This window comes from Rhinolophus hipposideros (genome assembly GCF_964194185.1).
Source record: "Rhinolophus hipposideros genome assembly, chromosome: 11".
Lineage (NCBI taxonomy): Eukaryota > Metazoa > Chordata > Mammalia > Chiroptera > Rhinolophidae > Rhinolophus > Rhinolophus hipposideros.
The window spans coordinates 77,172,252-77,192,102 of record NC_138057.1 but is presented as its reverse complement, the minus strand read 5'-3'; the positions used below and the strand labels follow the sequence as shown (position 1 = coordinate 77,192,102).

The window sequence follows — 19,851 nt, the reverse complement described above, 5'->3', positions numbered from 1 at the left end:
GACCAAATGATCTCTTAAGGTCCTTTCAGCAAAAATATTCCAGGATCCTTCCACTAGACCCAGCTCCTCCAGGGCAGAAACCATGCCTGATTCATCTTTGATCCCTGGCTTGTGTAAGGAGCTTTGTACTGTATATTTTATACTTTGTACTGTAAGGGTTTGGTAAATGCTTGCTTGCTGAATGAATGAACACATCACTCCTCTGCTCAGTCATTTAATGGCTTCTCTTTGCCAACAAGATAAGGGCCTTCCTAGAAGGCATTCAGAGGCCTTAGAGCCTCTGTTCCCAGCGCACCTCTCTGATTCTGGGAACTGCCACCTCCCAGCGCTGGAATGGGAGAGTTAGGGAGCATTTGAAGAACATCATCCATTTGATAAACATTCACTGAGCACCTATTAAGTGCAGGCCCAATGCCTGGGCTGGGAACACAATGGTGAACAAAACCAATGATGAATCAGAAAAAGAAGAAGAACGAGTCTGGGAGCTAACAAGAATAAGCCTAAATATTAACTGATGACTCTGAAAGAGTTAATAAGAATGAGTCTGGGAGCTGGAAAGAATAGGTTTAAAGATTAACCACTTAGCTCTGAGTCTCCTAGCTAGCACTACACTTGCAGGCTGACAAACACCAGGACAATTTTTGGAGGAAACCAACTGCAACAACAGTTCTCAGAAAGGCCAGCAGTAATGGTAAACAACTGCAAGATAACTAGCCCCCTGTATCCTGCATAGAAAAATGTAAAAGCGCGGCTAAACAGTAACCTGCAGCAATTGTCTCTTCTAAGACTCTGCACCTGGCAAGTCAACCCCTCTGTCGGTATTTCTCTCACTCCCTGCGGCAGCCTTCTTTAGACACTGCCACGGGCACTCTCTGCCCAACTGTGGGGACAGAGTCAGGAGTGCAGTTTTCAGGCTCTCACCCACACGTGGAAAGGTGCTCATTCGGGTAGTAAATGGCCATGAACTGTGATTGGATGGCCATCAACTGTGGCTAGTTGGCCGTCAGCTGTAACCAGTGAGCCATTGGCCCCTAATATAACTGCTGTGGCTACGCTAGCAGCAGATGGGGGACTAGCAAGAAGATGGTGGCTGATATAGCAAGAGCGGACTCCAGTTAGCACTGCGGATTGCAGCTAGCAAGTGAGGTTGGTTGGTAGAGAGAAATGGATGGCAGGTTGTAGGTAGTGTGGCTCCTGCCTCCTGTGTCTCCAACCCAGCCGCCAGTGAGAATATAGTGGTATGATTCCCCTATCTATGGCTCCCTGGGTGTTCCTTTTTGGCCTCACCATATCCTGCATTCTTATGTGGGGAGCCTGACCAGAGACCCTGCATGATACCCTGCGTGACACCAACCCTCAATAAAACTGTCCCAGCTTTCCTATTTTTCTGAGTCTTGTGAATTCTTTGACATTCTTTCTGCAAACGACCAGGGGTTAATTCTATACTAATACAACCAATGGGTCCTTGCCCTCCTGTGGCTGATGTTGTAGGAGACACACATATAAAAACTGACCACACAGTGAGATCAGTGTTATGAGGGAGGAACCCGGGGCGGGAAAGGGGGGGGGGCACTTGTGGGAGCAGGAGGAGGCCCCTAATCCAGCCCTGGGATCAAGGAAGGCTTCCCAAAGGAATTGTGGGAGGTGGAGGTGGGGAGGGAGAGGGCCATGGGAAGGCCAGAGGCATTCCCTTCCTCCTGGAGGAGTAGGAATCCTTCCCACATCTCCACAGGCAGGGGTTCCTCCAGTTTCTCCTTCCATTGCCCCAGAAACTGGGAGCCCATTAAGAATGGGGTAAATCAGCCCATTCTTAATGCCTGGCTTTCACTCTTAGAAAGTCTTTCCTTCTGACCCCAAGCCTACCGCCCTCAACCTTTTAATTAGTAAGGATAATAGTTTAACATTATTATATTCATTTAATGAGTATTTATTGAATGCCCACTTTCCACCGGCCAGGTGCTTTACATGCGTTATCTGATTGACTCTTCGCAGGGACCATATCCCCATTTTTCAAATGAGAAAACTGAGGCTCAGAATGGCCCTTGGACTTTTAAGTGTCAGGGCTCAGCCCAGGTTGTTGTGCCTTCAGGATCCCTACTCCCACTCACTGACTTTCACTGCCTCCCGATGGGCAGGCTCACCCAAGTGCCTTCCCCGGGGATCCACACAGAAGAGGGGCTTGGGCCCCATTCCCTATCCCCTCTAGCAGGCCGGTCAGCCCAGGCGCAGGCCTCCATCCTCTCTGAAGCTGCTAGGGAGACAATGGTAGGGTCGGAGGGGGAGGCGAGGGCGCGGGTGCCCCCCTGCCTGCTGCCCTTTGTCTTCCCGCCTGCTCCCCTCGTGCGCCCCGGGAGGCTGGGAGGCGCCTCTCGCAGGCTTCCTCCTCCCATTCTTGTGCTAATTGGGTGTCAAGCTGAGATCAGTGAGAAAGAAATCCGCCCCGGCTCGGGTTAAACTGCCGCCAAAGATGAGGGTTGAGCCCAGAATATCATTAGGCTGGGAGGAAGCAGGGCCCCCTCCTCGGGGGGAGGGGCCGGCCATGCATTCAGGCCCCTTTGAAAGTCACCCAGTCGCCCCCTCCCTGGCTGCTTCAATGGGCCCCTCGGAGGTATTTAACCTTCTTCCCAGGAATTGAAAGTGATACACCAAGCACTGGCCTGGGCGGCCACTTGCCTGTCTTGAGGATAGTAAGACCTCCGGAGACGCTGGAGACAGGCCCCTTCCAGCCTCTCCCGGTGAAGGTTGCAGATGGGAACATTGAGGCTCTGGGAAGAGGCCTGCATCCAGCACCGCCATTCACAGGCTCTGGACAGACAGTGGCCTCTGGACAGACTTTGCCTCTCTGAGCCTCAGATTCCTCATCTGGGAAATGGGGATCCAAATAGCAGCTGCTTTGTGTTATGGACTTAATGAAATAATGCGCACAAAACGCTCTGCAGAGCTACTGTGTGCAGGCACACAGTAAATGCTCCAAACATGGTGGCCATTAGCAAGTCCGAGGAAGCGGGTTTGATGGGATGCAAGGATCTCCTAGCGGGGCTCCCAGTCTCCGGAGGTGTGCAATAAGTGCTCACAAAGGAGTCACTTCAGATCTTGCCTCAACTCCCCACACACCCTGCCCAGCCTCGCTGCACTTCTTCAATCTCCCCAACCCTCCCTGCACCTCCAAGCCTTTCCATTTTGCTGCTTTCTGTGTGGGACACTTTTCCCCTCCAATTCTTGGATAGCTTTTCCTTAAAAAGCCTCTCTGACCAGGAAACATGACCACACTATTTCACCCCAGCCCTCGCCCCCGCCAGGGCACTGGGTTAGGTACAGCTGAGCACAGGCTCTTAGCTGCTGGTCCCCTCCCCCCCACTCCCAGATGGGGGCTCCCTGAGGGCACATCTAGGGTCTCTTCATCCCTCACCCAGCCCCCTACACAGAGGCCTTTGAATTTGCTCCTTAGATGTACTTACGAGGTGTTCTGTAAGCCGTTAAACACTATATAAATGCAGGAAATGCCCAATAAACAGTAGCCATCGTTAATTATTAGGTTGGTGCAATTATTGCGGTTTTTGCCATTTTTTTAACCTTTTAAACCGCAATTACTTTTGCACCAACATAATAACAGCATGAGCACCTACTTCGTGAATGCAGAGATGACCACTCCATACTGCCTTCGGTGACCGTTCAACTGGAAGGCGTGGACTCCTTCCCATTGGAAAGCGCGCACTGCTGACGGTTAAAGACACAGGCCACACTGTGGGCCAAGCCCAACCCCTTACAAGCCCAACTATAGGTCCTCAAAGGCCCACCGCAGCGTGTTCTGGGCTGGGTGCTGGCCTGGGGCTGAGGTGGGAACTGTCTCTCCTTCCCGCTTCCCCGCTTCCCCGGGGTGAGCTCTAGGATTCTGCAAGCTCTGCACACCCTCTGCTGGTCACATGGTGCACTGCAGATGAGGACCCTGCAGACTCGCCTGCCACCCCCTAACCCCACTCTCCAAGCGCTCAGCTCCAGCTTTATCCCCACCACCCCTGGCCCCTGCTTTCCCCCAAGAGAAGCACCAGACTCCTCTATCATTCAAAGGCCCCCGACCAGGAGTCACCCCAGATTTCTTATCCTGGCCACCCTCCACCTGAACTGTCAGCTGCTGGCCTAGGGCGTGGACCACGCCACAGGTATGCATGGAATGGAAGCTCTTCTGGCTTTGTCGTCTTCTGCACCAGGTGGGTGGAGCAGTGGGAAGGGCCAGGGACTGGCGTTTGCATTCCAGTCCCCACTACTTGCTGTGTGACCTTGGCCAAGGGACAGAAAGCGATGAAGGTTAAACAGTGAAAAGCCAGAGGCCCACACTGCCCACTGCCCTGGGGTGGATCGGTGGCCTTTCCCGTCAGGCTATGCAGTTTCCAGCCTGGGTGTGACTCCTGTGATGGGGCCTGGAGCACAGCTGGCTCTGGGCGGCACTGCTGACTCCACAGCCCTGGTAAGACTGCTCCAGGAAGCTTTCCTGGACTCTGCCCGAGCTGGTGAGGCAGCCCTTCTCTGGCTCCTCACAGCCCCAAACCCGCGGGGAAATGCACCCCAGGCAAAGGGAATAGCAAGAGCAAGGGTCTGGAGATGGGATCCTACCCTGGGTTAGGGTTTTCTCCCTCAAAGGCTCTGAGCAGCCCTTTCCTCTTCAGTTGTCTGAATCCTCCTAAGTCACTTACCCAGGGCCACAAGCTGGTAAATGACACAGCTAGTGTGGACTTTCAAGCTAAACACCTTGCCAGACTCAGGTGGGAACCGCCCAGTCAGAGAAAACGTGCTGAGGGCGGGGCTGTGGCATCTTACCTGCCCCAGGAGGGTGAGGGAATGGCCAGAGGGGCAGGAGGTGGGGCCCGGGCAGGCTGGAGTAAGCCCAGGGAGCATCCACACGGGCTGGGGGAATCAAGGCAGTTTATTGGCCCGAGTGTCCCCCCGTCCTCCTCTCAGAACCAGGCCAGGACTGAGAGGGAGAAGGTGACATGGACAGACCCACAAAGACGGAAAGGTGCTGCCTGAGGGCCAGCCAGGCAGCCACCCAGGGAGAGGACAGGAGCAGGGGGTTCTCAGTCTGGGCCGCCTGCTGCAGGTCAGGGTCCTTCTCCTGTCCTCCCGGAGACGCCGGCAGAGCTGAGTCACATTAGAGCTGCTCCAGGCCAGGGTCCTCTTCAGCCACTGGACCAACAGCCACCACTGGCCCTGCCCACTCTGCGGTCTTCCTGAGTCTGGGGGTTTCTGCCCTGGTCCCACCGAAACTCCCTGCTCTCTGAGGAGTACTTGGCAACCTTCCACCTCCCCCTGCCCTGACCCAAGACATCATCCTGACGGGCCCAGTCAGTCTCAGCCTGGGGCCCAGAGGCCCTGCTTGGCCTCGAAGACACACATGAACGTGAGGCTTTCACAGAAAGCCACTGGGGAAAGGGGAGGAGGCAGTGAGTCACTTGGCAGTTTGAAAGGAGGGGGTCAGCACCTCAGAGTTGAGCTGCTGGGCCCTGCTTGCTTTGGTCTGGCATTGCCCAGGACCCCTCTGGGGTGGGAGCTGGGGCTCTGGATCCAGCAACTGCTGGCCCTGAGAGGGACTCGGGGCAAATCACAGCTTCTCCTCGCCGGCCTGGATGCGGGTATAGGCCTCTTGGTCTAGCCGGATGTAGCGGCCCTTCCGGGCGTCCAGGTAGAACAGTGGGTCTTTCACGATGGCAGGGTCAAAGCCCTCTTTCCGCAGCTCTGTCTTCTGAAACTTGAAGGTGCCTGAGAGCAGGAAGATGGGGGAAGAAGGGTTGGAGGGTGCAAGGCAGGGGCCGAGCTCCTGGGAACCTGCCCGCCAGAGCTGAGGAGGGGTTGAGGAGGGCCAAGCCTTCTATAGTTTGCAAAAAAATATATTAAATATGAAAAAAAAGGCTCCATCCATTTCATATGTACCGCTTCTCAGAGCAGCCCTGGCAAAGGGGTAGGGGGGCCGCATTACCTATTCCCTTTTTGCAGGTGGGGAAACTGATACCTGAAGAAGGGAAGCCATTTGTCCAAGTGAGGAGCAGAACACGGGTCTTCTGTGATGGTTCCCTTTATCTGAGCACCTCCCAGGTACAGGTGTGATGGCATTTAATCTGCACACCAACCCAAGAGTGTTCAACCATATTCTATGGATTCTAAGATGCACATATTTTCAGATTTTAACATCTCTGAAATAGCTGAAGTAGCAGCCATTTTTTCTTAATAGTATATTACAAGTAAATTATGCATCTTTCAATCAGTGGTATTAGCCCCACTGTACAGATGAGAAAACTGACAGTCAGAGAAGCACACCCCTGGGTCAAAGTCACACAGCTAGGAAAAGGTAGAGCTGGGATTTGAACCCGGGTTTGACAGATTGCCAGAAATGGCCAGATTCTTCCCCTCCCTGTAGGCACACTCCTCTGCCATGTGGCTCGGCCAGTTCTCCCAGCAAGTGCGCGAGTCTTTCTCAATCCCTACTCGAAACCCGACTGGCCTCGTGACTTGCTTTGACCAATGGACTGTGCAGAAGCACTGTTGTGAGAGTTCTGAGTTAGGCTAGGCCTCAAGGGGCATTGCCGCTTCCACCTTCTCGGGGGTGCTGGGAGCAGTCCAGCCTCTCCAGGATGAGAAGGCACATGGAGCAGAAATGAAGCATCTAGGAAAGACCCTCTAGGACCAGTGCTGTCGAGTACTCACTGGCCATAGGGGGCTATTTGATTCAAATGAAACAGAATTCAGTTTCTCAGTCACACTGGCCCCATTGCAAGTGCTCATAGCTATGTGGGGCCAGTAGCTGCTGGATGGTGCAGGCACAGAACATTTCCATCGCAGAAAGTTCTGTTGGACAACACTGTAGAACCAACCAGCCAAGAGCTAGACACGAGAGAGGCCATCTTAGACCCTCCAGCCCCGCTGAGTCCCTGAGGGATGGCAGCCCTTTGACCCAGGTGAGGCCAACAGAACCACTCAGCTGAACTTAACCCCAAATGGCTGACCCACAAATTGTGAGCAAATAAAATAGTTGTTTTTAAGCCCCTAAGTATATTTGGGGTGGTGTGCGGCAAAGCCTCTTTGCAAGCCGACGCCTGACAACTTCCCTGCCCCTCTTGGACAGAGAAGTCACAGCTGTGGTCCAGTCCGCAGGGAGCTCGCAGTCCTGGTCAGAAGCACTGCACCAGGGGCCTCCCTACTGCTGCAGATGCTCTCAGGGGCCACCACCCGGCGGGGGCCACATCAAGTGGAGAAGGCCTTCCGTGGAGGCAGGGCTAATGTGATGACCACATGGGAGGTGGCCACGTGGGAGGCCCACAGCCTGGACTGCCTTCCGCGCCCATAAAGTCCGCCCTGCCATTCAGGTCTCAGCTTAAATGTCACCTCCTCAGGGAAGCTTCCTGGTCATCCAACCCCCATTCATTCACTTTTCCATCTGTCTGATCTGTATCCATTCTTTATCTTGGAATTCCTTATCCTGAGGCTACCTCCCTACTGCTCTAGAAGCTCCAAGAAGACACAGGTCCTGTCAGAATCTGTTACCTGTATCCCAAGGCCTAGCACCGTGCCTGTCACATAGTAGGTAAATATTTGTTCCAAAAATATTTGTTCTCAATAAATATTTGTTCCAGTAAGGAATGGATGAAGCTTCTCTCTCAGAAGGCTCAATCTGCTCTCTTGTACATAGGGAGGTCAGTTTACCAACTACCCGGCTAGGCTGTGGATGAAGGTCAGGAGACAGCCTTCTAGATCTCCTCAGAAGGAAGCACGAAGGGGCAGAGGCCTGGAACCTGTGAGTTGGAGCCGGGGAGAGGACAGACCTGTTTTGTGCAGCTCAGGCAGGAGGCGCAGGAAGATGGGGCGGGCGTATAGAGGCAGCTCCTTCTCCAGGAGCTGTGCAAAGTGCTCCAGGTCACAGCTGCCAGCGGGGTTGGCCACAGCGGCCATTCCAGCCCGGCCTTCAGTTCCTGAAGGCAGCAGAGTGGACAGTGAGCGGCTGGCAGTGCCCCCTGGTGGCACCTACCCGCACATACTGGCACCTCCCACACAGAGATACCTGGCACTTCTACGCCATACACTGCCACATCGGCCATGTCCAGCAGGCGGCTGAGTACGCCCTCCACCTCCGTGGTGGACACATTCTCGCCTTTCCAGCGGAATGTGTCCCCTGTGCGGTCTCGGAAGTACAGGTAGCCCAGCTCGTCCATCACCAGCACATCGCCTAGGGAGGGGCTACGTGAGGCAGAGTTCGGGCCAGGCAGCCCTCCCAGATCCCAAGGACCTGCTTGACTGTAGGGGACTGGGGAGTCCTGGGGAGGTTCTCTGAAGGTAGGGGAAGGCCCTTTCATTCCTCTACAGCGCCACCCTCTGACAGGGATGCAAAGGGTGGAGAGAGGTCCCACCCACCGGTAAGGTAGGCCTGGTCCCCCTGTTTGAAGACATCTTTGGCGATCTTCTTATTGTTGGCGCCCTGGTTGAGGTAGCCGTCAAAGCGCCTCAGGGGGTCCTGCTGGATGATACGGCCCACCAGCTGGCCTGGCTCGCCTGGGGCAGGAAAAGCGGGGTCAGATTTGCCCTGGGTGGCCTCTTCCACTGGTCCCCCACCCCCTCAAGTGCACCCTGCATCTTGATCTGACTTCTGGTCACTCTGTATCCCACAGAAATCCATTTCTCCCCTAGCCCGGGAGCCCCTCCGAGGGCAGGACTGACACACGTAGGCACCCAGTGATGTCTGGTCAAACGAGCAGATGAAAAGATGAACAAATAGATGAAAGGGCCCCACATGGACAGTCTAGCCAAAGCCAGCACTCCCTGGGCCCCTGGCTCTGCTCACATCCTGTAGCACATGATGCTCAGGGCCACCCGCAAGGTGGTGCTGCCATGAGCGCCATTGCAGATGTGGGCACTCAAGCACAGAGCTAAGGGGCCGAGCCAGGATCATCCCAGGAGGCCTGGACTCACGGTCCTCAACATGAAAGTAAGTGGACAGCCTGACGGATGGATGAGACGCGTGAAGGGAGGAAGAGAAGGGGAAGGAAGGGAGGGAGGGAGGGAGAAATAAATAATTTATAGCCCTAAGACCTGATTGATGGCCACTGGTCAGAACAGAGTTACCTACCCACACACCTCTGTCCCACCTCCCTCCTGGCCGATCCCTCCCCCTCTGACCCCCAATTCCAACACTGGGGCAGACCTGGCTGGCAAGGCAGGCAGACGCCATTGGGCCCCCGGATCAGCTCCATGGTGTCCTCGTTCACACGTACCAGCCGGATGGGGTACACGGAGGACAGGATGCGGCTGTTGAAGCCACAGGCCCCCACCTGTAAAGGCCAAGACTTGGGCCTGGGCTCTCCCGCCATGGGCCCGAAACTGGACAGCGTGTGGGGGCTCTCCAGCACGCACACTCCCTCGCTGCCCTCCCCACTGTGCCAGTGCCTTCTGTGGCCCATCCGAGTCCCCGACCTGGGCCGCACCTGGCCGTCGAAGTTGCCCAGGCTGCAGTTGCACTCAGTGGCCCCGTAGAACTCAGCCACCTGGGGGATGTTGAACCGGCTGGAGAACTCGGTCCAGATGGACTGCCGGAGGCCGTTGCCGAGGGCCATGCGCACCTGGTGCCGGGTCTCTGCCTCCCGTGGCGGCTGGTTCAGGAGGTAGCGGCACAGTTCGCCAATGTACTGTACAATCTGGGGGCAGAGGGGGCGTGGGTCTGGGCCCCCAGAGTCACTCTCACTTCCCACCTCCCAGCCCCTCAGGCCCCTGTCCCTACTCGTCCTGTCCCCACCCACGCACCCCAGGGTGTGGGCCTCTGTTTCTGGGCCTCAGTCTTCCCAGCGGAACAATGAGCGACAGGTGGCCTCAACTGTAAGACACATGTCCCTGAGTGGGGTTGGTGAAAGGGTGTGGGAACAGGGATGGCTAATCCCCTTCCCTCTCACTCACTGTGCAGTTGTACTTGATACAATCATCCCAAAAGCGGGAAGCTGAGAACTTCTTCCGGATTACGACTGTCATGCCATGGAGCAGACACTGCCCGATTCCCACGATGTTTCCTAAAGGCAGAGTGGGCCTGGAGGTCAGGAGACGTGACACCCTTCCCTCCAGAGCCTCCTCTTGCCCAGCCCAAAGGCCCTTTCCCCTGATCCTTTCCTGTCTTCTTCCTCCAACACTAACAATCCCATCTCTTCCCTCGTTAGACACCTTTCATGGCCTCCAGTGCCTACGGGATTGAGGGCACAGTCCTTAGTCTGTTACCCAGGGCCTCTGGAGATGGACCCAAGTTCCTGCTCCTATACCCATAATGCTGCCCTTCAGCTGGGGGCCACCAAGCTAGCCAACCTGGCTTCTGTATTGCACATCTGCCTGTGTGGGGTGCACCTCCTCCAGGAAGCCTTCCCAGCCATCCCTGGGCTCTTCCTTTGAGCCAAGCTCCTGCTCCCTGCCTCTCCCACATTCACCATGCCATTTCCTGTATTAGAGTCAGGTGGGTTCCCATCGTTCATCCTACCCCAAACACACACCCAACTCTAAGCACCGTGAGGGCAGGAACCATATTTTATTCCATCTCTGTTTTCCCATAAGCCCCCAAGACCAAGCAGCAAGGCCATGCATGCCTGTGGAAATGAACTGAAGTCAGACCAGTCCAGGTGTCCTGCAGGACACGGCCACACATGCCATCAGACTGGTGGGGCCAGCCTCATTCAGAGCTCTAGTCAATGGCCACGTCTGGATTTGAACCCTGATTTGACTTCAAATGCTGCCTGCCAAGAGGGGATGGGTTCCTAAGGCTGTGGGGTGCTGGAGGCTGCGGGGCAGGCCAGGGTTACCTGCTGAGTGGTAGAGGGGGAGGCAGTTGTAGACAATGTCGCTGGGCCGCATGCGAAACCCGTAGTACACCAGGGAAGCCATGCGGTAATACCTGGGAGGGCAGAGGGTAGAGTGCTCTGGCACCTGGAGGTGCAGGAGGGGAGGCTCCTGGGCCCTGTCACCCCAGCTGTCCCCCCAGGGACCTGCCCCTTACCTGCTGTGTACCACAATGGCGGCTTTGGGCAGTCCCGTGGTGCCCGATGTATAGATGTAGAAGAGCTTATCTGAAGAAAACAGACACGAGTGGCTATGAAAAAGGGTAGCACAGGGCTGGGCACAGACAGAAAGACAGACGTCTGTAAGTGTGCATCAGTCAGTGCCTACTCCGATCACACCTCCTCCAGGAAGCCAGCTCTGATGACCACTCTGCTGTAACGCCTGCATCTGTTCCTTTAAAAACCTTTTTCTGGGCCCTCGCTCTGTGTCAGGCCCAAGAGACATCAGTGAGTAAGGTGGGTACGGGCCCTGCCCTGGTGGAGTCTGCAGCCAAATGGGACAGGAATGAGGAAGGACACAGGCACTCCAATACCAAACACAGAGGGCCAGGAAGCACAGGACTTGCTGAAGCCCAATGGTGGCAACTGACCCAGGCTTCAGGGAGGGGAGACGGCAGCAGGGAGGGCTTCCCAAAGGAGGTGATGCCTCCCCCTGGTCTTAGCGTGAGGGGAGGCATTAGTTGCAGGAAGCAACGTGCTAAGGTGGCTTTTGCACCACTGGCCATTTCTTTCCTCCACCCTGCAGCCTGGTCTAGAGGCTGTCACATTACTATTTTGTATAAGGCTCAGCCCTGCCAGGCTGGAGGTTCTGGGCGGTCAGGAACACCTTGGGATGACTCTGCATGTTCTGTACCCACCATCTCCTGCTCTCTGGACAGCAGGCCTAAGCTGTGCACAATGAGGGCACCAGGTGGGACCAGCCAGAGTCCCTGCCCTCAAGTGGCTTCCAAAAGCTCCAGGAGATAACATCTACATATGACAGATGGTAATGAGTACAATGTGCAGTCACTGAGCACCTCCTGTCAACACCTAGCTTCCCACTGCATTGTTTTCAATCCTCATTTGTCATTTCATAGAATAGGTTCTGTAACCTGCCCCAATTTCATGGCTCAGAGGGCAGCTCAGGTGTTCAGGGTCACACAAGAGAAGCAATAGAGCTGGGATATGAACTCAACCCGAGCTCTAAGCCGCCAGGCAACTCAGCAAGGCCTGGGCTCCACAAGGCAGCATGGGGTTAGAGAAGCAAGGGGCGGCGGGCTGCCTGGAAGAGGCGAGGGGAAGGCAGGCAGCCCAGTGCAGGGAGAGGATCACAGCCCAACAGGGGCCTGCACTGAACAGGTGCTAGATGAATATTCAAAGGGACTCGCCCCTGGCCCAACCCCAAAGGACATTCAGACACAGCGGGTTCCTGGGCTCCACGTGACCCTGCGCGTTAGGCATCCATGAAGGCTTGTCCAACACATCTAAGAATTGGATTTTGTGAGCTCCTGTGTGCCAGGCACTTTCATACACATCAGCTCAGTTAACCGGCACAGTAACCCGTGTTACTGCCCCAATTTTCCCAGATGGCAGAAGGGATGTGGTATGTCTCATTCCAGGTCACATGACAAGTTTGCAGAAGAACCCAGGTCTCTGGCCCTTGGCCATCTTAGAACCCCTCTGTGGGAATAGCAGGCCCACCTGTGAAGCCCTTGTCAGGGCGACTGGGCAGGTGCTTGGGGGCATCTTCCAGCAGGGGGTCCAGGTGCTCTGTGCTGGCGGGCACTGAGCTGGGCTCCCAGGGACCGGAGCAGAACAGGCTGAGCGAGGGGTCCAGGCTGGCATGGATCTCAAAGACAGCTGTAGGGAAGACAGGGCTGATCAGTAGGCAGGCCAGGAAACCCTGTGTTCCCAGGCCCTCTGCTCATGTCAGGGCTGGGCATGTTGTCAGGGGAGGCTGGCTGGGTGGGAGGAGAGAGATGGGTGAAGCACCTGGGACCTCATTATAAGGAAGATGCTGCGAGGAGCAGCAGCTCCAATTAGCTGCTGGCTAACTACACAGTGGGCTCTTTACATGCATTCTTCTGATCACACACCCTAGGAAGTAGGTACCAGTATCAGCCCATTTTACAGATGAGGAAATTGCTCACAGCTAGACGGTGCTGGGGCTGGGAATCAAAGCCAGCTCTATCTTACACCAAGGTTTGCGCTCTTACCCCTCTAGTCCATGGGGATCCAGTTAGAAGGGAGGAGTGAGGATCAGAGGCAGGCCAACAGCCCTCCAGCCTCTTCAGCCAGGGGGAACCTTCTCTCAGGCTCTCCTGTGCATTCCAGGTGTCCAGATACTCACCTGCCCTGAGCATGGGCCAGTCCTGGCCCACTTGGCCCCATTTCCTCTTGATTTGTCCAACCTTCTCTCTTCTCCTTGTTGCATCCTTCCTCCTCCCCTCTCAGCATCTTAATAACTTTCCCTGTCCATTATCCCACAAACTACAGCAACATGGGGAGAAAGAACAGGGACACTGTGGTCAAGCCCAAGGTCAAATCTGGGTTCCACCATTTACCAGTTGTGTGACCTTCGGTGAGTTCCTCACCCCACTCTGAACCTCAGTCTCCTCATCTATAAAGCTGATGACAACCCCCAACTCACTTGTGAAGACTAAGAGCTGCTCTTGTAAAGTGCTATGCTCAGCACTCGGTCAGTGCCCAATGTGACAGCAAATAAAACATAAGCTCTGCAGGAGAGGCGAGAATGGATTCTTGTTCCCATTTTACAGATGAGGAAATGAGGCCTAATTAGTCACAAGAAAGGTTACCATTAAACCTGAGGGCTCACCTAGCATCAGTCACTTTGTTAGTGCTTCTGGAGAAGTATCTTCTTGAAAACGATACGAGGTGGGTACTATAGTGAGGAAACTGAGGCACAGAGTATTCCAGTGTCTTACTCAGGATCTCTGGCTTACCAGTGGCAGAGCCCAGGCCATCTGACAGCAGGGCTCGTACCCTGAACCTGTGAGTCACACAGCCTCCCCCACGGTTGTAGGGACATTGTGGTGCAGGGTCCCGTGGGACTCCCTGCTGTTCCCTGCCCTTTTGGGGCTTACCTGGGGTCATCTCGCTGCCAAAGATGAGAGCCCGGGCCCGGGAGGTGGACAGGCAGTGGCGCAGGGCGTCCCGCCGGAGATTGGTGTTGATGAGCGCCGCCTCCACGCCCAGCTTGGCCATGCCCAGCCACAGGCCCACAAACTCATTGCGGTTCTCCATGAAGAGGGCAGCCACGTCACCGGAGGCCAGCCCCCGGGCCTGCAGGAAGTTGGCCACGCTGTTTGAGTAGTCGTCCAGCTGGCGGAACGTCCAGTGGGTGTCTGTGCCCTCAAAGATCAGGGCCGTCTTGTCGGGGTGGCGCTGTACCGTAGAGGCAAACAAAATGGGCACTGTCCGTCGTTGCCGCAGGTACCGCTGGACCTTTACTTTCACCTTCAGGAGCACCAAGCCGCCGCTGTACGGGAGCAGCAAAGGGGCTGTGAGTGCTGGGGTTGGCAGTGGGGGTCCCGATATCCTGGCCCAGGGTGCTGACCCCCGGGCCTGAGCTTCCTGAGTCCAATCCCTTGCAAGACTCCCCTGGTCCAGCACCTGTGTGCTGGGCACCATTACACACACCAGCTCACTGATGTCACACAGTAACACCAGGGACCAGGGCGATTACTCCCTCCCTGTACCCAAGGGGAAATCGATGCTCTACCGGCACACGGCTTATCCTGGCTTCATGGGTGGAATGTGGCCAAACTGAGATTTGAACCCCACTCCTCGCTGACGCCAGAGTTCCACTCCTACTACCCTCTCTGTCTGCTCTGAGTTTGCTGCTCTGTCGGAGCCTTCTGGGACTCCAGGGCCGAAGTAAAGGCCCAGACTCCTCTTTTGGGGCCTCCCACAAAGCCGTACCATACTTCCCCCCACTTCACACCTTCCCCCTCATTACCACAGTAAATAAAGAATGAGTGTGCAATGTGCCCAGTCTTCTTGTGCGCCCAGCAAGGGTAGCTCTGTCCTGCGCACCACCTGCCCCCTGGGCCCCACTCAATGCCAGGAACAGAGATGTTTAACAAGTGTCTGTGGGATCGCTGGCCACACAACCCATTCCTGCCCTGCCTCTGCCACCTCTGACCCCTGACCTCTCCCAGCTTCCTGGCCTCTAGCCCTTGCGGATGCCATACCATACCCTCTGGCTGGAGTCCCCTCTCCTACCACCTTGAGGTATCTCTCAAGTACAACTACTTTTCTTCCAGGAGGCCTTCTCTGATTGCCCAAGGCCCTGGCCTGAAGCCATTTCTCCCTGTGTGTGCTCCCACATCTCTCTGCTACTCCCACCCTTCCTGCAGTGGCCACTCAACACTTCTTTCTGCCATCAACTCAGACTGACAAATGCTGAGCTGCCTGTTCTGGGCGTGGGTCACTGCGTTGGGCACTGGGACACTATTGAGAGCAAGACTGCCAGGGTCTCTGCCCATAGGGCACTGCCAGTTTAGGGATTTACTGTGTCCCCTAATTATCTCCCTGACCAGTCTATAGCTGGCCCGGGACTGGGTCTGCCTCGTTCCTCTCTAGGCCCCAGAGCGAGCCTGACCCCTGGCACAGAGCAGTTTCTGGTATAGGATATCCCTGTGGCCCATACCTAACTTTCTGTGGGAAGCAGGTTCTCCCAGACATCTGATTTGGGGCCCTGCTCTAGAACTCAGTGCGCTCTCAGACTCATGCCAAGCCAAGGACAAGACTTTTCCCATAGTGTTCCTTGTCACCATCTCACAAGCTGCTGCATGTCCTCAGGACCGCTTGCAGATGTCTCCTCAATACCTCTGGTGTTCCATGTTATGTTCTGGTCCCCTAAGTCTGCCCCAGGCTGAAGAGCACCAAGTTAAGTAGATTCCCCAGGAGGAGACTTTGACCCTGGAGGTGGACACACTAGGTACGAGTACCAGGGGAAGGGTGTAGAGCACAGGGTGTGGGGCCCTGTGAGGGTAGAGGCCTCGGGTCTGGTCTGGGGAGCTTTCAGGGACTAGGAGCCCAGCATGGTATGGGAGACGCCAGGAATGGGTAGACCAGGTACTCACAAGACGTCACGCCTGATGGTCTTGATGAAGATCCGGATGAAGCGCCAGCCACCAGACCCCAGATAGAGGAGCAGCAGGGAAAGCCCCACTTGGGTCCAGGGCAGTTTCAGCACCAGCTTGGAGAACAGCAACACTCCCAGGAGAGATGCTCCGAGCAACATTGTGGCCTATGGGCATAGGGCAGGCAGCGGATTCAAATGTCTAGGTCCTCCATTTCCTGGCCCAGTAATCCAGGCTACTATGACCCCAAGGGATCAACCTATAGTAGGGTTTAACAATAGTAAGTAGGGTGGCTGAGGATGCGGTCCCTTTCCAGGGCTGTCTGGAAGGGGCAGGCTAGAGGCATGGGACTTGAGGTGAGGAGTTCCAGGGGTGACAGGCAGGAGGCTGGATTCTAGCCCCCTCGTCCCATCTCTGCCTCTAAGTCACCAAGTGTCCTTGGGCAAGTCCCTCTCCCACTTTAGAACTTAGTCTCCCCCGCTGTGCAATGGGTGTAGTGAGACTTGCTCTCCGAAACCCTTCCAGCCGAAATAGGACAGTCCACTCTCCTGACATCCAGGTTTCCTAACCAAAAAGACTTGGAGGGGGGGGGTATTGACTTAAGTGCCTCTGGCTCGATTCCCCACCCAGAGATGTAGGGAGGTTCTGTGGATGACCAGGCCAAGCCACAATACCCAAAGGGGCAGCTTCCTGAGAAGGGGCCCTGCTCGGTCCCTGCCCACAGGCTCCTGCAGCGCCATGCCTCTGCTGGCCCATAGAGGGCGACGGAGCCTGGAGGTACCTGAGAGGTGACCGCCCAGAGAGGAAAGGTGATTGAGGGAGAGGAAGAGGGCCTTGAAGGTACCCCCACAAACACTCAGCAAGCCACTCAGATGAATATTTGGGGATTGGGATCGGGGGGGAGGGGAGCAGTTGGCTGGGCTGAGATTGGGACTCTTGGGTTCTATTCCTGGCACTTTACAGATTTGCTGAAGGAGGCAGCAGATGGGTCTCAGTTTTCCTTTGGGTTCTCCTATTCCTGGGGAGGGGATGAAGGTCATGGCTGTGATGGAGTCTGAGAGACTCCAAGACAGGATGAGGTCTTGGTCTGGACCACAGGGAGTCCTAACGGACCATCTTCTCCTCCTCGATGCAAAAAGCAAAAGCGGGGAGGAGTGCTTAGCCAGCGCCCCCAACTCCAAAACCAGGATCGCCAAGGTCCTCAGATCTCCGGCCTCTCAGAATCCATCCCGGAAAGCTGGGGGATAGGGTGTGGAGAGAAGGGGATGCCCAGTTCCATCAGGACCCCGTCCCCATGCGGACCACCGGGCAGATCGCCGGGCAAGGAGACAGAGGAGCAGGGCGCGCCTCCCACCCCAGGCCGGTACCGTCACCTCCCGACGCGGCCGGGCACATTCCCCCCCTGGGGACCCACGGGCCTGGCCTATGCTCACCCGGAGTTGGCCCCGCTGCGCGGCGCCCAGTCCAGATGCGGCCCGGCTGCTGGAGCGGAGTGGGGAGCGCGGGGGGCATTAGCCGCCCCTGGGCGCGCAGAGCCGAATCTCAGCAGCGCTTCGCCGGCTCAGCGCCCAGCATGGCCCGGCCAGCCCCGCCCGCCGCCCGGCCCCGCCCGCCAGCGGCGCTCCTCCCCCGCCCGCCCCCAGCAGCCCAAACTGGCTGCGCCGGGCGGCAACACCGCCTCCTGCGCCTCCACCGCCGCCGCCGGTGAGCGGCAGAACCAGCGGCGTAGCGCAGCCCCAGCGCGCCCGATGCCGCCAGGCCCAGCTGGCCCAGCCTGCCCAGCTCGCGCGACGGCCTCGGGCGAGGCCCCGCGCGGCACTCTGGGAGTTGTAGTTCGTGCCGCGCGGTCCCGCCCGGCCGCGGAGGCACGCCCAAGACCCGGAAGAGAGAGGTGGGCTCTGCTTGCACCCCGAACCCCCAATCCCCAGGCGTCCGGACGTAGGGGAGAGCACCCCTACGCACCGTTGGCGGAGAATCCGGACTCCGTGCTCAGAACCAGATAGATTTCGACAAAGGCCCAGCGACACATCCTAGACGAGAGCTATTAGTGAAAAAGGGCGGTTTTATGCAGAGAAGTGAGCCAGGGATAAGCTACATTAATTGTCTCTGTTGCTCAATGGAGAGCGCATTGGTCTTCTCACTGAACCTGGGGTGGTCATTCAAAGGTTGTGGTGTTCGAGTTTCACCAAGTTTAATTTTGACAACTCCTCCCTCAATTCCATTTAGATATTTTATGGTCACAGTAACCTTTAGAACGTTCAGAAGACTTGCAGACCTGAGCACCTGTCTCCTCTGCTTCTGGGACAACAGTAAACTTGGCATCGCGATTACTGAATAGGAATCCTTTCCCATCCGTGGTATCTTGTAAGCAACTTGGCACACCTAGTGGTACAAAGGGCACGGACCTGGAGACCTGCACGCAACTTTGGCCTCTGATGGCTCTGGACTCTGTAGCAAACCAACCTCTAAGTCAGGGACAATATTTGTCATGCCACCTGCTGAGCTCGGGGCCATTGGCCAGCTTCCCAGCCTTGTGCCACTCTGGGCCTCTGCAAACTTCGTTCCTTGGTTGTCAGACATGTTGAGCATCCACAGCTGCCTCTAGTCTTTGAATAGACCCCTTGATCCCTTAATCCCTTAGTCCAGCAGAAGTCCTTACAAGGGTGGAGGGGCAGTGTTCAGGGTCTATTCATAGGGATTAAAAATGAAATTTTGGTCTGATAGGTATTTGGACCTATTTCTTCAAGAATATAGGGTGCGGGGCACCAGTTAGCTCAGTTGGTTAGAGAACGGTGTTCTTAACAAGATTGCTGCTTCGATACCCGCATGGGCCCCTGTGAGCTGCGCCCTCCACAACTAGATTGAAACAACTACTTGACTTGGAGCTGATGGGTCCTGGAAAAACACAAGTAAAAAAAAAATATATGGCCGGCCCAGTGGCTCAGGCGGTTAGAGCTCCATGCTCCTAACTTTGAAGGCTGCCGGTTCGATTCCCACATGGACCAGGGGGCTCTCAACCACAAGGTTGCCAGTTCAACTCCTCGAGTCCCTCAAGGGATGGTGGGCTCTGCCCACTGCAACTAAGATTGAACACGACACCTTGAGCTGAGCTGCCTCCCGGATGGCTCAGTTGGTTGGAGCCCGTCCTCTCAACCACAAGGTTGCCAGTTTGACTCCCGCAAGGGATGGTGGGCAGCACCCCCTGCAACTAGAAAACAGCAACTGGACCTGGAGCTGAGCTGCACCCTCCACAACTAAGACTGAAAGGACAACAACTTGACTTGGAAAAAAGGCCTGGAAGTACACACTGTTCCCCAATAAAGTCCTGTTTCCCTTCCCCAATAAAATCTTTAAAAAAAAAAAAAAAAAAAAAAAAATATATATATATATATATATATATATATATATATATATATATATATGGTGCATACTTTTGGGGGACCTACATAAATTAAAGCACCACTTCCCTCTTGGGTGTTACATTCAGGAGGCAGTGTGGTGCCGTGGTTATGGGCATGGGCATCCAACAGACTTGGGTCAACTTCTCAGTTGAAAGTTCGGTCTCCATTTCTTCTTATATATAAAAATGAGAACATACTAAGAGTGCTTACCTCACAGGGTTTGTGTGGAGAGTTGGGGAGCATTTGAATTAGCACTTGACAAATTTGTTATTGTAGCTTACAGGCTCATTGACCAAAAAGCACCTACAAAATCTAGACCTGAAAATTATCTCTGATTGTATCCACAGGGCTTAGCAAATAACAGAAGCTCCATATGTTTCCTGAATGAATGACGGAGAGTAAATTGAAGGCTCTGAACTTACCTGCACCAGGATCCAGGGGTATAAATATAATTATTTCCACACTGACTGCTGAGGTCACATGCAAAGAGCCCAAGTGAGAATTTGGAGGAGA

The 19,851-nt window shown here is 55.5% G+C and overlaps 1 protein-coding gene across 1 annotated transcript; it reads right to left on the bottom strand.

Annotated features, from left to right (window-relative positions):
* Positions 1 to 1,908: 1,908 nt before the first annotated feature.
* SLC27A4 (solute carrier family 27 member 4) lies at positions 1,909 to 17,539 on the bottom strand. Its single transcript, XM_081067771.1, has 13 exons — positions 17,371 to 17,539; positions 15,938 to 16,104; positions 13,934 to 14,328; positions 12,531 to 12,689; positions 11,009 to 11,078; positions 10,815 to 10,906; positions 9,931 to 10,040; positions 9,465 to 9,674; positions 9,185 to 9,311; positions 8,398 to 8,535; positions 8,048 to 8,212; positions 7,812 to 7,958; positions 1,909 to 5,754 (listed from the first exon to the last, which is right to left on the bottom strand). The coding sequence occupies exons 2-13, from the start codon at positions 16,096 to 16,098 to the stop codon at positions 5,597 to 5,599; spliced, it is 1,932 nt and encodes a 643-aa protein (XP_080923897.1). The 5' UTR covers positions 16,099 to 16,104; positions 17,371 to 17,539; the 3' UTR covers positions 1,909 to 5,596.
* Positions 17,540 to 19,851: the final 2,312 nt, after the last annotated feature.